Source organism: Cystoisospora suis (assembly GCF_002600585.1).
Source record: "Cystoisospora suis strain Wien I chromosome Unknown contig_199, whole genome shotgun sequence".
NCBI classification, from domain to species: domain Eukaryota; phylum Apicomplexa; class Conoidasida; order Eucoccidiorida; family Sarcocystidae; genus Cystoisospora; species Cystoisospora suis.
Window position 1 is genome coordinate 549 of NW_027153001.1, and position 23,839 is coordinate 24,387.

General features: G+C 46.4%; 3 protein-coding genes across 3 annotated transcripts; all 3 read left to right on the plus strand.

The window, feature by feature from the left end:
• Positions 1–12: 12 nt before the first annotated feature.
• On the plus strand, positions 13–16,569 carry CSUI_000529 (protein transport protein). Its single transcript, XM_068060763.1, has 16 exons — positions 13–514; positions 1,441–1,650; positions 2,546–2,710; positions 3,277–3,524; positions 4,032–4,155; positions 5,001–5,168; positions 5,788–5,911; positions 6,579–6,665; positions 7,760–7,909; positions 8,751–8,870; positions 10,010–10,138; positions 10,953–11,088; positions 11,818–11,941; positions 12,590–12,718; positions 13,630–15,594; positions 16,286–16,569. Exons 1-15 carry the CDS (start codon positions 221–223, stop codon positions 13,921–13,923), a joined length of 2,502 nt encoding a protein of 833 aa, XP_067927258.1. The 5' UTR covers positions 13–220; the 3' UTR covers positions 13,924–15,594; positions 16,286–16,569.
• Positions 16,570–16,954: 385 nt separating this feature from the next.
• Positions 16,955–18,940, plus strand: CSUI_000530 (dead deah box helicase domain-containing protein; the record flags this gene model as incomplete). Its single annotated transcript, XM_068060764.1, has 1 exon — positions 16,955–18,940. A coding segment is annotated over one exon (1,986 nt), but the record flags the coding sequence as incomplete, so codon positions are not given.
• Positions 18,941–21,276: 2,336 nt separating this feature from the next.
• On the plus strand, positions 21,277–22,687 carry CSUI_000531 (rna-binding protein; the record flags this gene model as incomplete). The annotated part of the gene is made up of 1 exon (XM_068060765.1): positions 21,277–22,687. The coding sequence occupies exon 1, from the start codon at positions 21,386–21,388 to the stop codon at positions 22,685–22,687; it is 1,302 nt and encodes a 433-aa protein (XP_067927260.1). The 5' UTR covers positions 21,277–21,385.
• Between the last annotated feature and the right edge of the window lie 1,152 nt (positions 22,688–23,839).

The following is a 23,839-nucleotide window of genomic DNA, read 5'->3' on the forward strand; positions in this document are numbered from 1 at the left end:
CTATCCTTCTTAGCACCCTCTCATATTTCCTTCCTCTTTTTTTCTCCCTTCTTTCTTTCTCTTTTCTTCCCTTTCCTTCTGTCCGTCATATTTCCCAAACTCCTTCTTTTTCACTCCCCCGTCTCTCTTTCTCTTTCCTTCCTTCCTCTCCTCTTCTCTTTCTCTCCTCTTCTTCATATCCTGTGTCTCCTTCAACCTCTGAACTGACTGTCTCGACAAGATGGATGTCCATGACCATGAAGCCGCGACGGGCTGTCGCTTCTCTTGGAATGTCTGGCCTGCCACCCGTACAGAGGCTCAGAGAATCGAGCTTCCTTTAGCGTGTATGTTTACACCGTTGAGAGACTGTACGAATCTCCAGCTAGTTGAATATGAGCCTATTAGATGTCGTGTAAGCGGGTGTATTCTTAATCCTTTCTGTTCTATCGATTTCCGGAGTAAACAGTGGACCTGCCCCTTCTCTCTTCAAAGAAATGCCTTTCCTAATCACTATGCTATGCATATCTCTGAACAGGTAAGAGAGATCAAAAAAGATCAAGAAAGACACAAAGAGAAACAGTGAAAGATAAAGACGAGAGAAGAAAAGAAAGAAAGGAAGAGGAGTGGGGAAGTGCACGCATGTTCTTCTTCCTCGGCGACTGAGGTATATATCTCTCTATGCATATACATGGCGACGAGTTGTCATCTCCTGTCGCCGAACTTTCTCTTGACAGACTTGCGTAAGGAAATGGGAGAGAGAGAGATAGGTGCTCTCACTTCTGTCTTAGCACCTCATAGCCAAGCTCCAGAGGGGAGATTCAGTATATGTATAGGCACATACATTCATAGAGAGCATCTACATATAAATATATATATATATGTATACCTATAGTTCCGTTCTCTTCTTTTTCCCTGGAAGAGAGAGAGAGTTTGTCCTCTCTGGAATCCTCATCACTTGTGGTGTATAGACACCGCCCTGCGTCTATGTCACCTCCACAGGGTGTAGGTCGTGATTCAGAAGCTATTACGCTCTATCGTTAATACATACATAGACATATACATAGTATATACCTATATATATATATGTAGTATGGGGAAGTGTTTACCTCTATGTGGCATACTTCTAGATTCAGTATTTGTTCGGAAACTCCAGGGGAGCAGGAATTCTGTCGACGGACGAGAAAGGAAGAGTATTCACTCTGTTTCTTCTCCTGCTTATGATAGGCCCGAGTATTCCCTGTATCGTTTCATGTTGTACATCGACACACTGACATTTCTTCCTGCTGTACGTACACTTGGTCGTCTCTAGCTCCCTTGTGTCTTTCTCTGGAAACTTCTTTTTCCTCTTTCTTGACCTTCTTTCTCTTTCCTCCATCTCCCCCCCCGCACTGTCTTTTTCTGTCCTCATATTTCAAGGAGATTCGTGTTGTTTCTCTCGTGATCTCTTCGTTATTTCTTCAGAATCTGCCAGCAGAGTTACTTTACCCGACAATTGAGTATATTCTTCCGCAGCCTATGAGCTCTCCAAATCCTAACATGCCTCTACCAGGAGGAGGTCCTGGAGGAGCTTCTCCTTCTGTTCCTCCGCTACCTCCGCCTCTGTTCTTTCTCGTTGTTGATACGTGCATCATTGAAGAAGAATTAGATCAATTACGAGATTCGCTACTACAGGTAAAGACAATCTCCCCGTTCATTTATCATCTTCATTCTCGCCTTTTCTCCCTTCCTCCGTTGCTGTTCTTTCTTCCCTTTCTTGTTCTTTTCCGTGGAAATCTCTACTCAAAGAAGAAATAGATTCTCGGTTTTGTGTTCATTTTATATGTTTGGATAGAAGAAGAGATTTACCTTCTTGCTAGGTAAGCAGACATCTATTGACATACACGAAGAAAGAGAGACGTTCTTACGTTCAGATATGGTATCGTGTACCTCCTTTTCATCTTCGTAGCGGGTAGTATACTTTCTTCAGATCGTTGTCTCTGGAAGTGAAGTGTTTCAGTCGTTCAGGTCAAGGAAATATGGAGGGATGATGAAGGGACACTCTTTTTTAGTTGGCTTGCGTGCTGAAATGTAAAGAAGGAGGACACGCGTGAGATCTGGGGTGTATATACACCTGAGATCGGGGGTGGGGTGTACATGCGAAGCTTGTCGGGCTATTTTCACCCGTACGTTCTGTCTCAATAAAGAAGAGGTGTTACATCCATATATATGTAGCAGGAACTGGGTGTCTAGAAATTGCCGTCGGACTGAGAGAAGGAGTTTTCCCTACTTCTCTCTCACTACATTTCAAGCAGCATAGAGACGAGGCTTCTCATCGACAGTAGGAAGAGCATATTAGAATACTCATTACAAACCGAATTCTATCAATCATAATACTACGGCTAATAGGCCTTCCTTTTCTCTCACGCCTCGTCTTTCTCTGGTTGCTTTCTGTAGCCACTGATCACTCTTTTCTTCTTCTTTTTCTCCTTCTCGTCGTTTCCCCTCCTTTCTTCTTCTCCTTCTATAGCATGTGTGTATCTCAGTTCGTCTGACCGTGTGTTTCTCTCTGTCTCTGTCTCTCTTGTAGGCGTTAGCCTTGATGCCCTCGGATGCAATGGTGGGAATCATTACATACGGAGCAATGGTCATGCTGCATGAGCTAGGGGGAGGGGGAGATGAACAAGACGCTTCCTATGGAGAAGCGATGAAAGCCCATGTCTTTCGAGGAAATAAAGAACTTACCTCTCTTAAGGTATGTGTAGCATCTGCTTCCTGTGAAACGGCCTCGTTGCTATCGCCGTTCTCGTCTTTTTCAGTGTTACTGCAGATCCGTGCCCATCAGTAGACAGTGCTAAGACTTCCCCTCTCTCTTCTTTCCTTTTTCTCCTCTTCTTTCTTCTTTCTTTCTTTCTTTCTCTCTCAGTTTCTCCCTTCCTTCTCTCTTTCTTTCGTTCGCATAGAGTTGTGGTAATCTTCTCTGTTATGTACTATGGATATATATGACACACACCATGGTCTTTAGAGTCAAGTGTCTGTGGATGTTTTCCTGCCGCTATGTAAGCAGGCTCATCACGACTATCCCTCACTTCTTTCTTTTTTTCCTTCTTTCTTTCATTTCATTCCTTTTTCAAGACCTCCTTGAGAACCAGATGAGAGACCTCATCTGCTTCCAAAGGAGAATGGAATCTAGAGAAAGTTTCGTCTTTCCTTTCGTGGCATCTCCCTTTCTCTCCTCGATCTCTTTTTCTTTTTTCCCTCCTTGATCTAGCATTTCTCCCTTCTTTCTTTCGTGCCTTTTCTCTCTTTCTTCCTTTTTAGATTCAGCAGCAGCTAGGTCTGGTAGCAGGAGGTATGAGTTCTGCGGGTGGGGGCTATGTTCCGCCGAGAGGAGGTGCTCAGTATGGACAAGGACCAGGCGGGAGAGGATCATTCGGTTCGACTTCTTCTCCTTTCCTCTCTCCTGCCGCTGCAAGGTTTATACAACCTGTCGCGGATTGTGAATATAAAATGACATGCATTCTAGAGGAAATGAGAAGGGATTCTTGGCCTGTCCCCTCTGATTCTAGGTAGGCTTAGTGATGAAAGCGTACCTATTTGTCTCTTCGCCTTTTTTCTCTTCGAAAGAAAAGATACACTACCATCTTACATGTGTCTATCGTTCTTATGTGGAAGTGTCTTATCTGTCTATATGTGTAAATGCTCGTGATACGCTTTTCGTAAACAAGGAAGCACGGATTTCCTCGCTGTGTACGAGGTGTACATACACCTGGTTTGAGGTCCGTCCTTCTATCAGATCGGTTCTCGAGAAGCTGATCGAGAGAAACTCACGTTCTAGGAGATAAAGGAAGAAGGGAAGAAAGAAAAAAGATAGAAAATACAAGAGCGTTCACAGCCATTCCTCAAGTGGTCTCGATCTCCCTGGTCTCTCGAAGACAGAGGTGAGTTTCTCTCACCTCTGTCTTCTAACTTCCCGCACTGCTTCTCTCGATCAGAGAGATGAAGAGCGTTGTAGGATCAACATGATACCTTTCTTCATTCAACTTCTTTTTTGACATTTTTTCCTTTCTTTTCAGGCCGATGAGATGCACGGGTGTGGCTCTGTCTGTTGCCCTGGCTGTTCTTGAAGGGGCGTGGAATCAGCTACCTGCTCGTGTTCTTCTCTTCGTTGGAGGTGTATGTACAACAGGGCCTGGACAGGTATGTATGGCTTTTCATGAAGATCTACTGGGCTACTTCTTCTTCTTCATCCTCTTTCTCTCTTCTCGACTGCACTCTTGTTTCTCTCTTCGGCAATATTTCTGTTTCTATAGAGATGTGAGAGGCGCAGAAAAGCACTTCGATCAGCTGTTGTCTTATTCTCTCCATGTAGAGGAGAAGAGGGAGAAGTCTATGAAGGGGCTTGTCTTTCCCCGTGTGTGATGTTTGCCTACACGTCTTTGGAATTGTAGAGATGGAGTTATGCACGTAGGGATGTATGTAATGAACGTGTATCTCCATACACCTGTGATTTATATGTTTCTATCCATCTACATCTGTATCTACCTATATCTATCTATGTATACTTTTATGGACGTAGACGTGGGTCCATGTACATGTGTATTTGTAGTCTGACGTGTGTGTATCTAGCTGACGTGTATATGTGCTGCTCGCTGACTGTCTTTCTCTCTCACACGGGGTGGCGGGGACTTCCCATCTGCGAGGTGACGAAGAAGTCTTATGGAATCGTGAGAGAAAAAGAAGAAGAGAAGAGGACAAACAGGAGGAAGAAAGAGAAACTTTTACAGTCAGGAACTACTCGACTCCGCTAAAAGTCGAAGTTTATATTGATAGATAGACAAACAGATTCAAGAGAGACAGATAGGGAAAGATAGTGAGATCTCTGACTGTTTCTGTTGCCTACGTGTGTTTTATATGGCGTCTCTTTCTCCTTTTACCTCTCTCTTTCTTTCTGTCCCTTTTTCTTTCTCTCTCTCTCTCTCTTTTTCTTTCCTTCTTTCTTCCTGATCTTCTTGCATGTTTTGTTGTGCCTTCTTGACTTGCAGGTGGTCGATTTGTCTCTATGCGAATCGATACGGCATCACCTCGATCTTCAGAAAGATAACAAGAACGCTCGATTCGTTAAGAAAGCCTTGAAGTTTTATACGCAGCTAGCTAACCAAGCTGTCAAGGCTGGGCATGCAGTCGATATCTTCGCTTGTTCTCTTGATCAGGTAACATGCATCTTCTCTTCTTGGGTTTTCTTTTCTTTTCAATCTTCTTCTCCCTAGCACGGCTCGTGAAACACTTCATCTCTCAATGCTCTGCGGATCTTCGCATGCACATGCGTATAGGTAGATGATAGATAGATATCCAAGACGTTCTGTAATATATATAGATAGATATAGATATTAATATGTGTACATGTAGCAGATCGTCTTTGTGAGGTCTGTTGTCTAAACGTGTACGTGTTTTTGCTGACAGTTGAGTCTTTTTCTTCTCCATGTGGTAGTATTGTGATGTACGTATATAGCCATTGAACCCCCCATCGAGCTACACACTAGAAACGTGCCGACCACCTCTCTCTTTGTATGTCTATATATACATGCAGAGAGAGACTGTGTTTTTCCTGAGATCCTGCTGGATAGACGGCGGTAGCCTCAGCGTTGTGTTTGAAGTGATAAGAGAATACAAGGAGGAGAGAACTGACTTAGAAGAAAAAGGAGAAGTCCACTTTTCTATCGGGTGTACGTACACTCACGACATGACTGTTGTGTTCCTGCCCCTATGATTGCTGAAGACTATATATATATATATATATGCATGTATGTGTGTGTTTGGGTGTTGTACTAGGTGGGTTTGTATGAGATGAAAGTAATGACAGAGAAGACAGGAGGTTGCGTGGTTATGGGCGATAGCTTCTCAATAAACGTCTTCAAGGATAGTCTCAAAAAGTTCTTCGAAACAGATGCGACAGGTAAATAAGGCAAGATTTCCTTCCCGTCCTTCTGCCTATACTCGACTATATCTCTAATTGACTACTCTCGCTCCCTTTTTGCTCCTCGCCTTTTTCGTCGTCTTCTCATTCTCTTCCGTTGGATTCACGCAGAGGAGATATACCCGAAATACATAGATAGCTCAGAGAGAGGTAGACTAAAGGCTGACCCATCGGTCGATCGATCGATAGATAGATAAATAGATGGACGCTGGTGCCTATACCTGAGTAGTGGTGTGTATGTTTCTTGCTTTAAAGAACAGATAGATATCTTCCGGGGTGTCTAGAGAAAAGGGGAGTGAGTGTATGACGAATGAGAGTGTGTATGTTGTTTGTCTCATCTACTTCGTGGCGCATCTCTCTCTCTCTTTTCTTCCTTTCTATGGTCGTAACTCTCTTTCTTCGAGATCGACATATGCTAGTAGAGACTTATGTTTCATATCGTGTTGCTCCTTGTCTCTCAGTCATCTCTGAAGAAGAGGGCAAGTTTGTTAAGTCATTCTATAGCGAGATAGAAGAAGAAGTGAAGAAAAAGACTCGTATCCGCATAGGATATTTGCTCCCTTGTACTAAACAATAGAATCATAGCGAGGAAGAGAAGAAGAAGAAGACATTCTTTTCGTGTTTGTTCGTTGGTATGTATGTCTAGGGTTTATCAAGATGGGATTCAACGCTAAGATCGAGGTCTTGTGTAGTAAAGAATTCAAGGTCTGCGGCGCTATCGGACCCTGTACAGGTACACTCAATCCACCAGCACTCATCGACGGCTCATCATGCTGCTCATCCCATACTCATAGATAGATAGATTAAAGATAGATAGATAGATTAAAGATAGATAGGTAGATAGTATACAGCCAAGTTTTATACATTTGTTGTGCACTTTCCCTATGTACATGCATGTATCTGTAGATAGTCTACTTGAGCGTGTTGTTCAGACGGGTCTCTAGGAGTGTGCGTAGGGGTGGTGTGAGTGGAGGAGGAGGATAAGGAGAAAGCAGGAAGACATTTTACACCTAGGCGAGAGGGGAATGGTAGACTCTTTTCTCGAACTTTTCTGTTTTTTTCGTCACCTCTCTGGAATGGATGGTGGTTGTCTTGTCTCCTTTCTATATCAACTGCATTGTCGTGACTAGTGTAGAGGAGGAGGGGTTAGGGTGGTGTATATACACCGGAGTTTAGATAGAGGATAGATTGGGTGTGGGGTGTAGATGGCCGTAGATAGGTGCCGCTGGAGAAGAAAGTTTGAAGAGACTGAATGGGGGGCGAGTGCTGATCAATCTATTGATAGACTCATGCTTCGATATCACAAGTCGGTGGATGGATGGATGTCTTCTTCTTCTTTTTCTTGTCGGAGAACCTCTTTCTTTTCCTCTCAGTGTTTTCGTTTGTCGAAGATAGAAGATTGAAGGACGTGTCTGCTAGGATAACTCTTTGAAGTCTTTAGCAGTCCGAGTTTTTCTTGGCAGGAAGGAAAGAAGAAGATTTCTTCTTATTCAGGAGACAGCAAGAAGATTGCGTCGAGGGAGACGCGTTGAAGGAGATCCTCGAGGTTTCCTCATCATATATAGACTTCACTACCTCATACATATCATGTATTACAGACGAACTCCCAAGTCTATCCGTAGATGCTATACAAATAGCTATATAGAGAGATATACATGTGTCTCCGTACGTACATAGGTGTATTCGCAGCGGCGGCTGTTCTGTCTTGTATTGCCTTTTTGTCAAGTCTCCTTTTCTTCTTCTCGAGAAGAATCTGAGGTTTAGAATCCTTTCTTCCTTCTTTATCGATGATAAGTCTCCACCTCTTCTGCTGGATGTCTTTGATAGGGACAGGAAAGAAAGGGACGCAGGTGTCTGATACAACGAGTGTCGGAGAAAGCGCGACGTGTGAATGGCAAGCTGCGGCTCTCGATAAGGAGACCTCCATCGCTTTCTATTTCGAAATCACCAACCAACAACCTCAGAACCTCCCTCCCGGTATGTATCTATGCATGCATGCATATACATGCAGAGATATGTATATGTATGTTATACATGTGTAGATATCTATATGTATGTATATGTATGTAGGTGTATCTTTGCTCTCGAACAGGTACCTAATGGTGGTACTCATACGCTTGGGGTGCTGTCTTTCTCTCTCTCTCTTTCTTCCTCTGTATGTATATGAATATATCTCTATATATGTGAAGTTGTGCAGAGAGATGAAGGATATGAAGATAATCATTATAGGTAACGGTGTCGAGGGAGGGAGAATTCGACAGGTGTTTCTCGTGCAGCTAGTGGAGAGGTAGGATGGAGGAGAGTAAGAGAAAAGAGACATCGGTATGTCGAAGAAGTAGGCAAGAAGAATCACGTGTCTCAGTGTGACATTCTGTCCTTCATATACGTGTCGATCACCCGTTTGCCCCAGGTGTATCTCTTTTTTCCTGTGTGATTTCTAGCGGGGATGGTGTCTGTACACCCCGTTATCATCCGGACAGGAAGAGAAGGCTGTGACGCATTCATTTCTCACTTCACATCTATCCATTCATGATCCTTCACTTTCTCCGACGGCGGTTTATCCCTGCATCAGTCTTCTCATGTATCTTTCTCTGACCACTTTCCTTCTCTTTCTGAATAGACTCATCTTTCCATTCCCCAGTGAAACCGCCCAGATGTCTAAAGAGTGACGGAGAGAGAAGAGAGAGAGTGCGGTGTAATGGCAGATTCCTCTTCATGACCTCTTGGTCTATCTGTCTTTCTTCTGTTTCTTTGTGTATATCTACTGCATGTATATATGTATGAATGAATGTTTCTCTCTCTCTCCTGTCTTTTCTAGGGAAACAATCTTTCTTACAGTTTCAGACGTCTTATCTCCATCCGAGCGGGCGTAGGCGCTTGAGAGTCACGACACTGTCATACAGATTCGCAGAGCCCAATACAATTGATGTCGCTCCAGGTACGGTGGGGAATTAACGAGTGGATTGCTTCTTGTATCTCTCTTTTTTCCGAATATAAGGACGCCGTTGGTCTTCGATCGATCTAGAGTGTAGTGAAGGGAGAACACAGCAGGCGCTCCTCCATTCTGTTGTGTGCGCTGTAGTTAACTGTTTGATTTGATTCGAGGTTAGTCTACAGAGAAAGAAAGAGAAAGAGAGAGATTATATGTCTGCCTTCTTTTCTAGCAGAGTAGATGGTAGATGGCGTGATGTATGGGATGAGAAGAGCTTCTCTTTAGAGATGAAGATTGATACGGAAAGGAGATGACGCATCGAACTCTCTCTCTCTTCTCTTGTAGTTTTCTCGGGAGGCGGATGTCTCGCCTTCTTTAGACACCTCATTCGTCTCTCTTTCTCTTTCTTTCGAGAGATCGACACCTATTTCAAGTAGTGAGATAAGAGACGTCTTTGCTATGAAGCTGCTGTTTAGCATGACTCTGACAGATATCGATCTAGTCTTTTGTATTCTTCATAGGCTTGTGTTTCTGGAGGTGTGTGTCTAGGAAGATGGCGTGCTGACTTGTCCCTTCTACCCATCGAGAGACTGAAGACGATTCGTATCACCTTGAAATAGTAGTTCTTCATTCCTCGTTAATCAATGCACGTAGAAAGGACATTCCTCCTTCTCTCTAGACATGCGCATGTGGATAGCTGTAGAGACATGTCTCCTCATCTCTACACGTGTTTGTATCTCTTGCCTATTGTGTACGTTGGGACCCTAGACATGCATGTCTGCATGTAGAATATAACACTAGAGAAGATGCATGCAAGGAGTTGTATCTTCCTTCTACCTACTCTCACGTGTAGAGATAGATCTAGATATATGTATATGATATATATATATATAATGTGTATTTCTACTGGATATGTTGTTATATATATAGAGCTGCTGGACTATTACGAGGAGGACTCGTTTTGGACTGGTATGTCTTGAACGGACGGCCTTGCATCCAGCATGTTCTTTCCTCGTTTCTTTCTCTCTTTTCGTTCTTCTTCTTCTTTGTCTTCTTTTGGCTATATGTATGTCTCCATGCATGCATGCACTTTGAGGAGTGTCGTTCATGTGGTGTATGGCTATGATGGATGAATGAATGGGCAGGCTTTGATCAAGAAGCAGCGGCGGTTCTCATGACGCGGCTAGCTGTCTTCAAAACCGAGACAGAAGAATCTCTCGATGTTCTTCGCTGGCTCGACAGAAAACTGATCAGGCTTGTCTCGAGATTCGCAGGTAAACAGCACAAAGAAAAGAAAGAAGATCGAGATGAAGAGAGAGAACGAGGAGAGAAAGAGAGAGGTGGAATGCCCCGTGGTCTCTTTGGAAGATGAGTGAAGAAGAAAAGTCTTGGTATCTCCATTACGATGATAGGTAGACAGGCTGTTCTATCTCTCTCTTCTTCTTCTTCTCTGCAGATAACTGGGAGAGGAGTAGAGACGAAATGTATGCGCTCACATGTATTTCTCTTTCTTCTTTTTCGTCTTTATCTCCCTCCTCTTCTTCTTTCAGCTGATAGGTATCTTCTTGTTTCTTTCGTTATGTTTCCTCGTTCACACATCTTCTTTCTTTTCTTCATCTTCTTTCTTTATGTTCTCTTTCCCTAGGTGTCGATACACTGCTTTTCTCGAATTGCATGCAAGCTGGATAGACATCATACTTCTCTTCTCCTCATATACTAGGAGAGAAGAGAAATGCTTTTTCACAGGCAGAAAGGAAGAAGAAATGATAGACAGAAGAATCCGCAGACTGTAGAAGAGAGGCTTGGCTCTTCATCTCCTCAAGTCTTTTCTCTTATAGAAGCAGTCTTTCTTTCTTACTTTCTTCTTTCGCGTCTCTTAGCCAGTTATCTTCGTCCAGAATGATATGGCTTTTCATTTGTTACATTCAGCCAGTTCTCTTTTCTTTTTTCTCATCTCTGTCCTCTTTCTCTGTCTCCTTCTATCTAGTCTTTCTTCATCTCTTCCTCTGTGTTTCTGTTTGTCTGTCTTTTTCTCTCTTCTTCCTTTTCCTTTTCTCCCTTGTCTTCCCCTTCCTCTTCTCGTTGTAGACTATCAGAAAGACGACCCAAGCTCTTTCCATTTGTCTGTGGAGTTTAGTATCTACCCTCAGTTCATGTATCATCTCCGTCGCAGTCATTTCCTTCAGACCTTCAATGCTTCGCCTGACGAAACGGCTTATTACCGGTAAGAATATCCAGACCTGAGAACAAGGAAAGGAAAGACTTCTTTCTCTTCTTTTTGCTTTAATTTAGAGGAGTAAGAGAGAGATCTATCTTATATACATATATGTGTATGTATGCATGTATGTAAGAATATGTATAAGTATATATGTATGTATGAGGGTAACCACTGGGCAATAGAAGAAGGGAACCCTAAACGAAGAAGAAGAAGAAGGAGAAGTGTTCTTCCACCGGCTTTTTTCTTTCTTTCATTCTTTCTTTCTTTCTTCTGATCTCTGGACATGGTGAGAATTCTTCTTATCTATCTTCATTCTCTTCTGCGTACACAGCGATCTGGAAGGGGGTAGGTACATCAATGTTTTAGATTCAGACGAAGGACCATCATAAGGAGGAAGAGGAGGAGGAGACAGATTTTTCTTTCTCTTTCTCACCCTCCTGTCTCTGCTGATCTTTCTTAATCATCCATCTCTCTTCTTCGCTAGGAACGAAATGCGACAATCTATCAAGTTTTCCGTGCTTTTCTATTCTCCGAGTATCTTCTTGCTTACGATCCTCTTCTTGTTTCCTTCTTTCTTCGTTTCCTTCTTTCTTTCACTTTGCATCTCTTTTCTTTTACTTTCATTTGCATCGCTTCCGGGCATCTTTCCTATCTCAGGGAGTGTATCTTCATTGTCTTTCTTTTCTTTCTTTCTTTTTCTTTTGGCTTCTTTCTTTTCTCCTTTCTTTCCTTCAGGTCTGTGCTGTTGCGAGCTTCTGTGATGAATGCGTTGGTGATGATCCAGCCAGCTTTGCTTGAGTATTCCTTCGATCAGCAGGGACCTCCACAGCCTGTCCTTCTCGATGCTCAGGCACTCAAAGTAAAAATTCACAGAAGATAACGCAGAAGACGGACGGCACTCTCTCTTCATCTCTCTGTCTTTCTCATTCAAATCAGCATTCGATCGATAGATAGATTTAGGTTAGATAGATTTAGGATAGATAGATAGGTAGATAGATAGATAGATAGACTCCTGTGTCTGTTTTAGTATGTTGGGAGAGACTGAAGGGTAGAAGAGAGAAGAAGAGAAGAGAAAGAAGCAAGGGAAAGGAAGAGAATGGAAGTGTCTTTCTTTAGATAGAGTAGATGACGTGCATTTGTCATATCGGATACAAGAAGAGAAGACCTCGCTTCATATCTTGCAGTGTATATACACGTGACAGCTAGAATCTTTACCGTTTTCCTGTATTTTTCTTTCACTGGGGAATAGCATAAGAAAAACATAGCCATGAAGAGTTCAACTACTGGAGATTGATAAGCAGGTACCATCATCCTAGACAGAAATCTCCTCTTCCATAGAAGCAGTCAGGCTTTCGCTGGACGTTTTCATGAAGAAGAGGCACACACTGAAAGGTTATGAAGATACTCATCCTAGTTAGAAGAGAAGTTGATTGAGCTCCGTTCTTCTCATCTGTCTCCTCTCTCGCTTTCTCTCTCTCTGGCGTATGTGTGGCGTACATATATACAGCCGAATGTTATTTTGCTCCTCGATTCGTTCTTCCACGTCGTTGTATGGCATGGAGAGATGATCCATCAATGGAGAGAGCAGGGCTTCCATAATCTACCTGAATATGAGAATCTACGACAGCTTCTTCAGGTAAATCAAGTCTCTTGGATGCATGTATATATCTTATCTGTATGTCCATATCATCATCTTCGTGGCTTCTTCTTCTTTTTCTTCGCCGGCATATTTTTCTACGTTTTCATATGGATGTGCATCTCTCTACATATAGAGGGATAGAGAATAGAAAGTTTCTAGAGACAGAGAGAGAGAGAGAGAGGTTGTCATAGGCTTTTCTCTCGACCTCGGTTCTTTCCACATATAAGGATCTCGTTGGTGCGTCTTCTCTCGCTCACAGCTTACAGCATCGAAGCTTCAAAGAGACAATCGATCTAAAGGTTGTATCGTCCGCCTGTGTCCATACACCTACACATCTGTCTCTCTCTCTATATATATGTATATATGCTGTTTATGTGGATAGGTGGATTAGATCTCATGTAGTCGCTTGTTTCAGCGATCTTCCATGGCCTAGTGGTGCATGCATTTCGATAGAGCGAGAGAGAGAGAGAGGAGAACGAAGAAGGAAACCGACAGTGCGAAAGCTTCTGAAGCATTCCACATGGAGAAGGGAGAGGTCGTTGTTGCTCTTCCTTTTCTTCTTTGTGTATCTGCATGCATGCATGCACCTGGTGTGTATGTGGTGTGGGCGGTTTTCTATCTTCTTTTCTTCTCTGTATAGATAATTTTTGCTGAAAGGTATCTCTATCTTTACTTCTCTCATCTCTTCATCTCTCACACCAAGAGAAGAACTATTATCTCCTCTCATTGTCTTCCTTTTCATCTCTGTTCTTCTTCTTTTGGTCTTCTTCTCTTCTTCCTTTCCTTTCTTTCTTTCTTTCTCTTTTTTTCAACTTCCCCTGACTTCCTGAATGAGTTCCCGCCATCGCAAATCTTGTCTCTCTCTCAGTTGTCTCTTCTTTCCTATCTTTCTCTCCTTTCTTTCTCAGGCTCCTTTGGAAGATGCGAAAGTAATTCTAGATGAGAGATTTCCCGTGCCGAAGTACGTCCAGTGTAATAGCGGCGGTAGTCAAGCTCGATTTCTGCTAGCTAAGGTGAATCCATCGACAAGCTATTCACAGACCGCCGCAGGAAGCCAAGGGGGAGGCGCAGGGACGCTAATGAGCGGAGCAGGTGCAGACGGCAATGGAATGATGGTGGGAGATGAGAGTTGTATAAATACAGATGATGTCAGTCTTAAGGTGTTCATGGACCATCTTATCAAACTTGCTGTACAAAGTTAAAGAAAGAAAGAAAGAAAGAGAGATGTGCAAGAAAGAGAGAGAGACGAGAAATGGAAGAAAGATACATATGTATGTATGTAGATAGGTAGGTATAGATAGATAAATAGATAGATAGATAGATAGATAGACAGGGATGAGGGAGAAGGTGGAAGAAGGCGAAGAGAGAAGAGGGTAGGAGGAGATGAGAAAATAGCAGGTAGACGTCCGATGGACTGCGCAGTAGTAGGAGTAGAGAGATAAATGCGGTTCGAGAAGAAAAGTCTTTTCACGTGAAGAGATTCAAGAAGAAGAAAGAGGTGACGTGGATTGGTGTGGATAGAGAGAGAGAAAAAAAGATGAAGAATCTGAAGAGATGAAAAAGAAAGAGAGAAGGGAGAAATGAGGATGACGTAGGAGGTCTATGTATGTCGGTATATGTCTATATACACGTGAATATTTGTGATCTAGTTGAGGTGAATACGCTTGTATGTCTGGCTGTGTATCTACTCCTATGTATGTATGTGTGTGTGGAGTAACCCTGGTCATCCCCGTGTATGATAAGATTTCTTATATCCATCTATCTGACTGACTGAGTCTGTAGCTTTCTTTTTCTTATTTGAAGAGTGAGAAAGGGTAACGTTTCTCTCAAGCTAGAAAGAGAGGAAGCAAAAGAAGGAGAAGAAACGGACCTCTCGAAAAGAGGAGTCATTTCGTGAGGGTGACGCTGGGCTTTCTTCTCGTCACATGCGGATGGTGTAGTACCATCCTTCTCTCTACGCGTTGTCAGGAAGTAAACATAAACATTCATGCGTGGGAGAAAGAATTGTCTTCTCTTTTCGAAAATAACGATAAGAGAAAGAGACTATTCTCGCTGCTAGTCCGTCCATTTTGCTTCAGTCCACCTAGCTACCACCTCGTCAGGAGAGACATGGCATTGTCAGTCAGCAGACAGTAGAGGACGGAGTTTTTCTCTTTTCTCTTACTGACAAAAGAGAGACAAATCCACTGGACGACCGAGTTGTAGGCTTTCTTCTTCTCTTTTGAGGATAGAGGTGGTAACGAGGTTCTCAACAAGTGGCCTCGAGGAGGTGTCTGGATAGATATCTATAGTTCTTTCATTGTAACCTGGATACATCAGTTTGAACAAGGTGAAGAAAGAGAGAGAGGTCACACCACCTCCTTTCTTCTCTATTGTTTCAAGGCATACCATTTGAGAAGAGGTAGGATGCTCTCTTTCCTCGGTTTTCTTTATCGCTTTGTATCACTGAAGTAATTTATCATGGCCTTTATCTACCAGTTGCTACGGGGTCTCGAGGGGGTTTGAGCCTTCGAGAGAGGAAAAGGTTTGAAGAGACAGAGAGAATATAGATTCACTCGTGTTTCTGTGAGGAAGACCAAAAGAAATGCAAGGGACAAGGCTGTTTTGATCACGAAGAAAGCATGACAACATGCAAGGGTGGATGGGACAGTCCAGGAGAAAGTCTCTGCTATCCTGCCAGGGCGGGTCTTACAACGAGAAGCTAGCTACCATACAGGCAGATTGGAGGTGGGATATGTGGATGATGTCCCCATTATCCTTTACATGAATAGAGGCCAGAAGGAGTTCTCGGGGCCGTCGAAAGAGACCCTACAGGTTCCGTGGCGTAACTTACATCGATCCGACTACGCAAAGGAAGATGATATCTGTAGCGCGTAAGGAGAATTTCAGCTCTCTTCTTCAACAGATTCTCACACACACCTGTGTTTGTATGGCCATGTATACTTACGAAGTTAGCCAAGCATGCAGTGTGGTAATTTTTCTGACTTCACCAAAAGTCATGATGAAGGAATGGAGCTGTCGACTTTCTATTATGATAGGATAAGCAGGACGTGTCGCCGAGATCGAAGTCATCTGCATATGAAGAGATATGAAGAGCAGCCTTTAAACTGATTAGTAAGGCTCCACCATTTGTCACCAGCGAGGGAAAGGGATCGTTTCTGAAACAATCGGCCTTCCTCTAAGCGATCCGAAGAGCTTGTCAGTGAGTGTACGTTTCGTGAAAAACAGGCGTCGGAAGAAACTGCAAACGTCTAAATGTTTCGGATCCGGCAAACATTCCCTGGGGAAGTCGCTTTGATTTTATTGACCCGGTGGGCGGATCTGAGGAAGCTCTTGTGTCTGGAGAAATCCGGATGTTCACATTCAAAGTCTCCCTGACGTTACTGCATCTAGGCATGCGCGGTGAAAGATCGAGTGTGCATGCCCATTCCGATTCATTAATAGCTGAAGTGACCCACGTGTGAGAAAGCGCTTCTTATCGATTCAAACCCTGAAAAGAGCTCGTTGGAGAAGTCAAGCTTTCGTTTTTGAGATGTGTCCGTCTTTTCTTGTCGATGTTCTCAGTCTCCGAAAGACCAGTTGTGTCGTGTGGGTACCGGTGGACTTCTTCTGGAAGGGCAAAACAAGACACTGGACCGGTCCGCTGAATGTTGATTCGTAAACTGGTGAAGGAACCATTAGTTGATCATTTCTACTAAGAGAAGGTTGCTCTTTTCTCCGAGGGGGAATGTGTGTCTACACAGCACGTCTAGGGTGTCCGTTTCCTCTGAGGTGTATGGGGGCGACGCTTTCGTGTTAAGATTTCTTGCTGATGACCATTCGCCCTCTTGCTCTCCTTGTTCGACACGTGAAAAATGCAAGGATTGGACCCCTAACTCGCATTTCCCGTTGCATGGACAGATGGCTCTTGAAATTCAACGGCGGCACTCAAGATGTCCGCTGAAGGTCTCGTCTTGTCTTCTTTTCTCGCTGGTATTTTCATCTTTTTGTCTCGCCGTCGATGAGACTTCCGCTCTAGCTCTCACCGACTCTGGACCGTCTCTAACTTGTAACTACGTGTGGGACCCTCAACGAACCTGGACTTTTCATCGTCTTCTCACACCCGCTTTGTCTCCTGGGAGATTTGGCCCACAGAAAAGGCGGGGTCATCGCTGGTTATCCCGTGAGCCAGCGCCAATAGATCTCTGGAAAGACTCGTTTTTCTTTGCCTGTAAAGATGTGTTCTTCACCCAGGAAGGAAGAGAAGGGACAGCTCCTACTGTCGCTTTGTCCTTCAGCCGAAGTAATCAGCACATCGGAATCTTCAATAGCCGCCTCCCATCTGCATTCTTCGTGCCCTTCCGATTTTCACCATCAATCGGCAGGACGCTGCATCGAGGTTCTACTGCTCTCTATCGCATAAAACGCTCTTCATATTCCCCCACCAATCCAAATCTGCTCACGGCTGCACTGACGCAGACGGGTTCAAAGGCCTCTCTTTTTCCAGGTCATTGGAGGAAGTATTCTTCATCCAGGCTTCTTGTGTCGTGTTTTCCCATTAGTATTGGACTAGGTAATAGGCTGAGTGCCCTCTTCTCAGCGCCTCTGGCACATCATGATGAAGAGGCAGGGCTTTCATCAAGTACGACGTCTGAAAAGACCCCTGCAGCACTCTCTTCTACACCCACACAATCCTCTTCGGAGACTACTCCCGCAGAGGTATCTTCAGGGGAATCGTCCACAGATACTCCAGCAGATAGGCCGCCAATAGAGACACCTTCAGCGAATCCATCTACAGACATTCATTCACATACTATACCCCGAGAAGTTCCTTCTTCATCAACAAAGTCGGAGGAGGCTCCCACCGAGGAAAATGTTTCATTTCCAAGGATTGGGATCTTCCCCGATTTCGCAGAAGCTTTACAGGGCTTGGGAGTGACTCGGACTACGGATATTCAGCAGCTGGCTATTCCAGCTATATTAGGAGGACTTGATACAGTGATAGGTGCTGAGACCGGTAGTGGAAAAACACTGGGGTATATCATCGGCGTCGTTCAGAATATATTAATTCAGAAAATGATTCACGAGAAGAAAGAGGATGCAGCGATGATGGAAAAAGAGGCATTACCTATCCCACGGCATCATCCTTATGCAGTTATTATTGTCCCAACAAGAGAACTTGCTCTCCAAGTCGTAGCGTGGGTGAGACGTCTCTGTCGAAAGACGACTATTACAGCTCAGCTCATGCTCGGTACATACACCAGATGGCCATTTGGGACTCTTGCCTTGCCAACGTCTCCAGATCTTGTTGTTTGTACACCGTCAGTTCTCGCACCGTTTGCCAGAGGTACGAAGACAAAGTCTTTGGGACCATTTCGTGAAATTCAAGTGGTAGTTCTTGATGAAGCAGATATGCTTCTCGATGGCGGATATAGAGAGTCTATGGATGCAATCTTCACTGCTTTTCGTAAAGCGGACCAGCAACTAGCTCGCGAAAAACGAAGGCGTACACAGTATATATTTGCAGCAGCTACCATCCCGGATCGAGGGCCGAAATCAGTTAGAAAGACCATCACATCGCTCTGTCCCAAAGCAACTTTCTTTTATACACGAAGCCTTCATCAGCATAAGGAACAGCTGGCACAAGAGTTCATTGAGGTCCCCCCTGGAGCCTCGGAAGAAGACCGAATGGCTCTGCTCCTAGGAAAACTAAGGGAGCTCTCTGGAAATGAGAAGGTCATGATCTTCTGTAACACAGCCCAGACAGCACAAAGAGTGCTCAAGACTTTAGAGAAAGAAATTCCAGCGAGCCGGCCAAAGCTTTTCTCCTCTGATATCGATCAGAAAGATCGTGCGTTCAATCTCGGGTTATTTTCACGTGGAAAGTGCAGAGTTCTTGTATGCACTGACGCCGCTTCTCGTGGTCTCGATATTGTTGGCGTGACTCTTGTAGTACAGTATGATTTTGCATTGAGCGCTGTGTCACACCTCCACCGAGTAGGAAGGGTAGCGCGTGCGGGACAGCCCGGGCGTGCGTTGAACTTTTTCTCCGAAGACCAAAAACTCCTAGTCAGCATTGTCCAGGAGGCAGCCAGAGATCCTCACTCAACGTCTGTGGCCGCTGCCTTCAGCCGTAGGCGGTCATTTAGAAAGAAAATCAAAGCAGACAAAGAGAACAGTGGTCTTCAGCCATCTCAAAGTGAAGATGAGAACGCCGGAACAGGAACAGAGGCCCCGTGAGAATGATCTTGTTGTTTCGGGAACTTGAAGGGGCCGACATGAGATAACTGTCCTCAAAGGCGAACAAAGCCATCAGATTATATTTGTGGAAGTTTCACTTGGCTTCTATCCCTCAAGCCCGGAGTCTGTGTGCGGTGCTCACCATCTCGACTGAGAGAATTCAATGATAAGTAACGAGTTGGCGAGTCGTGGGGGGGCTTCCACACCTTTGTCCTTCGTTACGGCACGGTTCTTCCCCCTTACAGGGTTCAGGACCAGTTGGGCGGACACCGAAGGAAGCGCCTTTCAGTGAATGGTTGTGACTTTGCCTAGTGAGAGGACGCGAAGGTTGCCGAGCTCTAGCACGCAATTTCTTGCACTCCTCTGTCCTTTCGGCGATGTCGTGCCGTAATGTCTATCGGAACAGTCAAGTGTATGCAGATCTGATTCTGTCAGTAGATGCGAAGTGCTTACCTGCAGACGGCGTTCCTCTTCAGACACCTTTCCCGCGAGGCAATCAATCTCTTGCCGTAAACTCTCTGCTTCGGAGGCCAGCGTCCCGCATTCGATGTCGAGCGCCTCAGCCTGTTGCTTGGCCACGCCTTCCTTCTTCGGCACATTTAGCCGTGGTCAACGATCAGTCCAAACAAGTGGCTTTCCTTACCAGCTGGTTGTCTGCCTCGCGAACCTCTGAAACAAACTGAGAACACCTTTCCTTATGCTCGGCCCTGCAGTCACGCTCCTTTGTCAGTTTGATACCTTCTTCCTGAGTGAAGGTGCATACCTTGAAGATTCCTTACAAAGCCTGATTTCGTCCAGGCTTGCCTCAGTTTGCTCGAGTTTACTCTTAAGTGTGTTGACTGTAGTCTGGACCAGGGCCAGTCGTACTTTGGCCAGGTCTCGTTGATGCTGAGATTTAATCCGCTCTTCCTGGTATTTCCACGATTGGTCGATTAAGTGCTGCTTTTCAGACGCCAAGCTTGCGAGCTCCTTTGTGAGCGCTTCTCGCTTTCTTTGTGACTGGGCAATTTGGTCAATATATTCGGCTGTCTGTTTTCGAACAGTCTCCAGCTCCGCCAACGCAATGGAGCTTTCGCTTGCCATTGCAGTAACGGGAGGTAGCGTCGCTCTTTCAAGAGGGGGAGTCACTGACCAACGACATAAAGCATGGATACTCGGGGCCTTCTCGAGGCTTCTCGGTTCTGTCGGAAAGCGATCTGCGAAGGTCACAGTCCTCTCGGCGCGTAGAGCTGTCCTCCAGCGGCAAGCCCATCTGCTTCAACAAAACAGTCCAGCGTACGCGTGTTAGTTGCGGTGGAGGGGGTCCCAGTTCGCTCGGATGCTCTTTGGGCTACAGTGAACGTACACCGCACCACCACTCACCCAGCTGCGGTCTCGCCTAAACGAACATTGCACACAGGAAGATTCTTCCTTTTCCACAGGTCACAAAGTGCTCCTGTAAGCGTAGCGCAACGCTACGGTAGTTCACAGCCGATGGGTAACTGGCAGGGTGTACCAGGGACACCACAGGGGCCAGGTGTCAGTCGCAGCAGCAGACGTGACCAGTATCTTTTGCGTCTAAACTGCGTGTTCAAACATTCCACCACTACCGGCTGGCTGTGCGCACTGGTATAGCCATCCTGAGCGGTGCCCTCAGCGCTACCCGCGTACGTTGGGAAACGATTGCTGTCGGCCGACCAGACCAGGATTCGTGTAGACCAACACGGGTGAACCCGCGCGTGTGCTACTGGATGAAAGAAAAACACTGGCTTTGATACGTGGTCACGGAAGGTGACGTGATCGCAGGTTTGTGCCGGTGTGCTAGACGCTAGCCGGGAAGCCGGAAGAGCTCTTACCAGATAGCCTTTCCTCCTCCGTGCAATACTTTCAGCCCTATCTTTCCGCCCTAACAGCGTGGGTCGTCTTCTGGGCTGCGAAGCTTCTGCTTGCGAGCGGACTGAACTCTGAACGCATGTTCCATCCCAGTAAACAGGGTCACCTGTGCAGCGTTATCTAGACCAGTGCATGCGCGGAGAAGCGGCGCGTCGAGCCATACAACATGCCAACAGCATCTGGTCTCCTCGGGGTCGCTCGGTACCAGCGGAGATAGCATCTGACTCCCCCTGCCGGAGCTTTCTGGTCACTCGCCTCACCGGTACAATAACCTGTAGATCAGGTTGCAAATTTTTCTTGGTTTTTTAGTTGACACGGGGTCGGCGCCCGGTCACCTTCTGTGGCAATCTCTCCTCCACGAAGGGAGACGTGTCGAGTTTTTCCCATGGTCCGGTTGTGGCTGTCGATTGCAGCCGCTTGCGTCCGTGTTGGCGCTTCCTTGGACCGCGTTCACTTGTTTTCAGCTCGCGTGCCTTTATTTTGTTGTCTGGCCTCTGGAGCGGTGCCTGGTGTAGCACTTCGAAGGCCACAGGCGCTCTGGCACCACCGATTTCAGCTGACGGCTCCGCCACCATGGCAGTTCGCGAGCCCGCCAGTTATGACGGAGGCAGGCGCGACGCGTTGCCGAAATGGAGATGGAATCCGTACCTAGAAGAGCCTCCGGCTCCTCTGCTATCGAGTGGTGTGGTGGCTGACGAAGACCGGAGCTTACCAGTGCTGGCTCGGATTTACCAGGAGCAAGTTGCGGCACTCACAGAGGCGCACGAGGAGATCATGCGGGACAAGAGGCAACTGGAAACGCTTCTTGAGCCGTACATGACTCCGAACGGTCAGAAGCTTGCACAAGAACCCAGTGAGGATATCTTGATGTTTAAAGAAGGCCTGGACATACGCTTGCAGCAGTTCAATGAAGACTGTAACAGAGCTTCGCGTCTAGAATGGGTTCTGCAGAGGAAGCTACAGGAGACGTCAGAGAAGGAGAGCAAGGCACTCTCTACTCACCCGTGCCAAGTGCAAGCCACGTGCGAAGCACTAAAGAAAGTGAAGGATCAGGAGCGCTTGATCAAAATTCTCCAACACGAGCTCGATGAACAGTTGTACTACAACGACCTTTTCGCGGAGCAGCTTAGAAGAATGAGAGGAGAGAGTGCCCTTCTCCCCTCGGGGCCTAAGTATACTCGCCCGTACTTCGCGGTCCGTACCCTACACCAGGACATTGACGGCTCCTCCAAGTATACGTCGGACTGGGCGAAGATGATTCGAGTGAATCCGGAAGATGTGGCGCTCCCGTCTATACCACCGCGACGGCCGCCGGAGGGTCCACTCGTTCCAGGCCTGGAACCACCGAGAGCGCCTCTGACAGTGAAACAGGCAGCCGGACCTGCTGTTGCCCCTGCTGTCACACTTCGAGACCGGCCACCTTCACAACCTGTCCCAGAAGCCGAGGAAGGCGTGCTCTCCCAGCTGTTCAAGGCATTAGGCGGCATCACAGCAGCAGCTGATGATCTGAAAAAGACTGCGGTAAAGGAAGTCGTCAAGGACGCTGAAGGATGGTCGCGGAGGCCGTCGTCAGCAACCGTAGTCGCTTCTCCCAGGCGACGGGTACGGCGCGACTCCACAACCACCGAGCTACCTGGAGTACAGGAACCGCCGCGTTCTCCACGAGCCCCGGCTATTTCTCGAGAGCTTTCTCGACAGGGGTCGATCCGCTCAGTCAGCGGCCTCCCTCGCGTGATGCTCTCAAGAACACTCTCAGGTCCACAGGCACCTCTGCGAGCGGGTACAAGGACCATAAAGTCACCTCGCAGCATGCCTGCAGAGCAGCTGCCTACGTCGCTAACTAGAGCAGTGTCAAGTGCCTTCCTGGGGGGGTGACCAGGACAATGCTTCTTGAGTCAGCCTCTCTGCAACCAGGGAACGCGGTCGGGGAACCGTCGTGCACACTTTCCTTACCACGTTACTAGCTTACTGCAGTTAATTAGACGTTTGCTCTTGTTCCGTGCTGTCGCTTCTATGATGTGAGATCGTACACAGCGTTGGGTGACGCCGAGGATCCGCGGTACTGCCGTCGTGACAGACTGTCATGGGGGACTGCCTGGACCCACCGCGTCTGCACTCTCTTTTCGTGTTACTTCATAGTGCCGCCACGCTGGTCGTTAAAGACTTTTCAAGAAATTGATGCCCGCTATGCGGACACAAGGGCTCGAGTCATAGGGATCCGGGATACCAGGCCGGTGCTGGTCCACAAAGGTGAAGACGTTTTGCAGAGAACAACGCGGCATGCGGCGCTCGATCCTGTGTAGCGGTGGGGCAGCTTTCCAGCCTTTGTGACAAAGGCGCTTTGTGTCTCAAAGCAACCGACGTGCCAGTCACGGCAAAGCAGGCCCGGCTGCGATCTAGCGCCCCCGATAACTCGCTAGCACCGAAGAACACTTTTCCGAGGGCGCTCAGAAGTTGCAGCCGAGTGCGTACAAACAGAACTGGGGGCATTCAAGTCGGCTCATGAGAAAACGTCGGCACACTGAAGTGATTTTTTGAAAGCGGCCGAGGCCGTACTGCTTAGTTCACTGGCACGACCCGGCGCAGTCCCAAAGCGTGAGGCAAAGCCCTGAGTCACCTGGTCTTGCCTCGCCGAGAGCTGCCCGTTCTTTGAGAGCAAGCTAAGTTTCTCGGCGTCCTCGGCCCCATGTGTAGTCGACAGTCCGCGCTGAAGTCCGTCGGCGGCGAAGGGCCTGTCTGTCTACGTGAATCCTCTCTACTGTCTGCAGACTGCAGGAGCCGTAAGGCGAGACGTACGCTAGCCGGCCAATCAAAGCTGTCCAACGAGAGTCTTGTTGTTTTGCGCCACAAAATTCGGAGGTGGAGCATAGCTTCGTCGCACGAGAGAAGAAAGGACAGCGCCAACACCGTTGAGGACCGAGCTGACTCAAAGTACATCGTACGTTGCGTGCCCTTTCGAGTCTGTGCCACAAAGAGCTTGTTCCGGACACCTCTGCATGCACTTCCCCTGAATCTTCATTCCCGCGG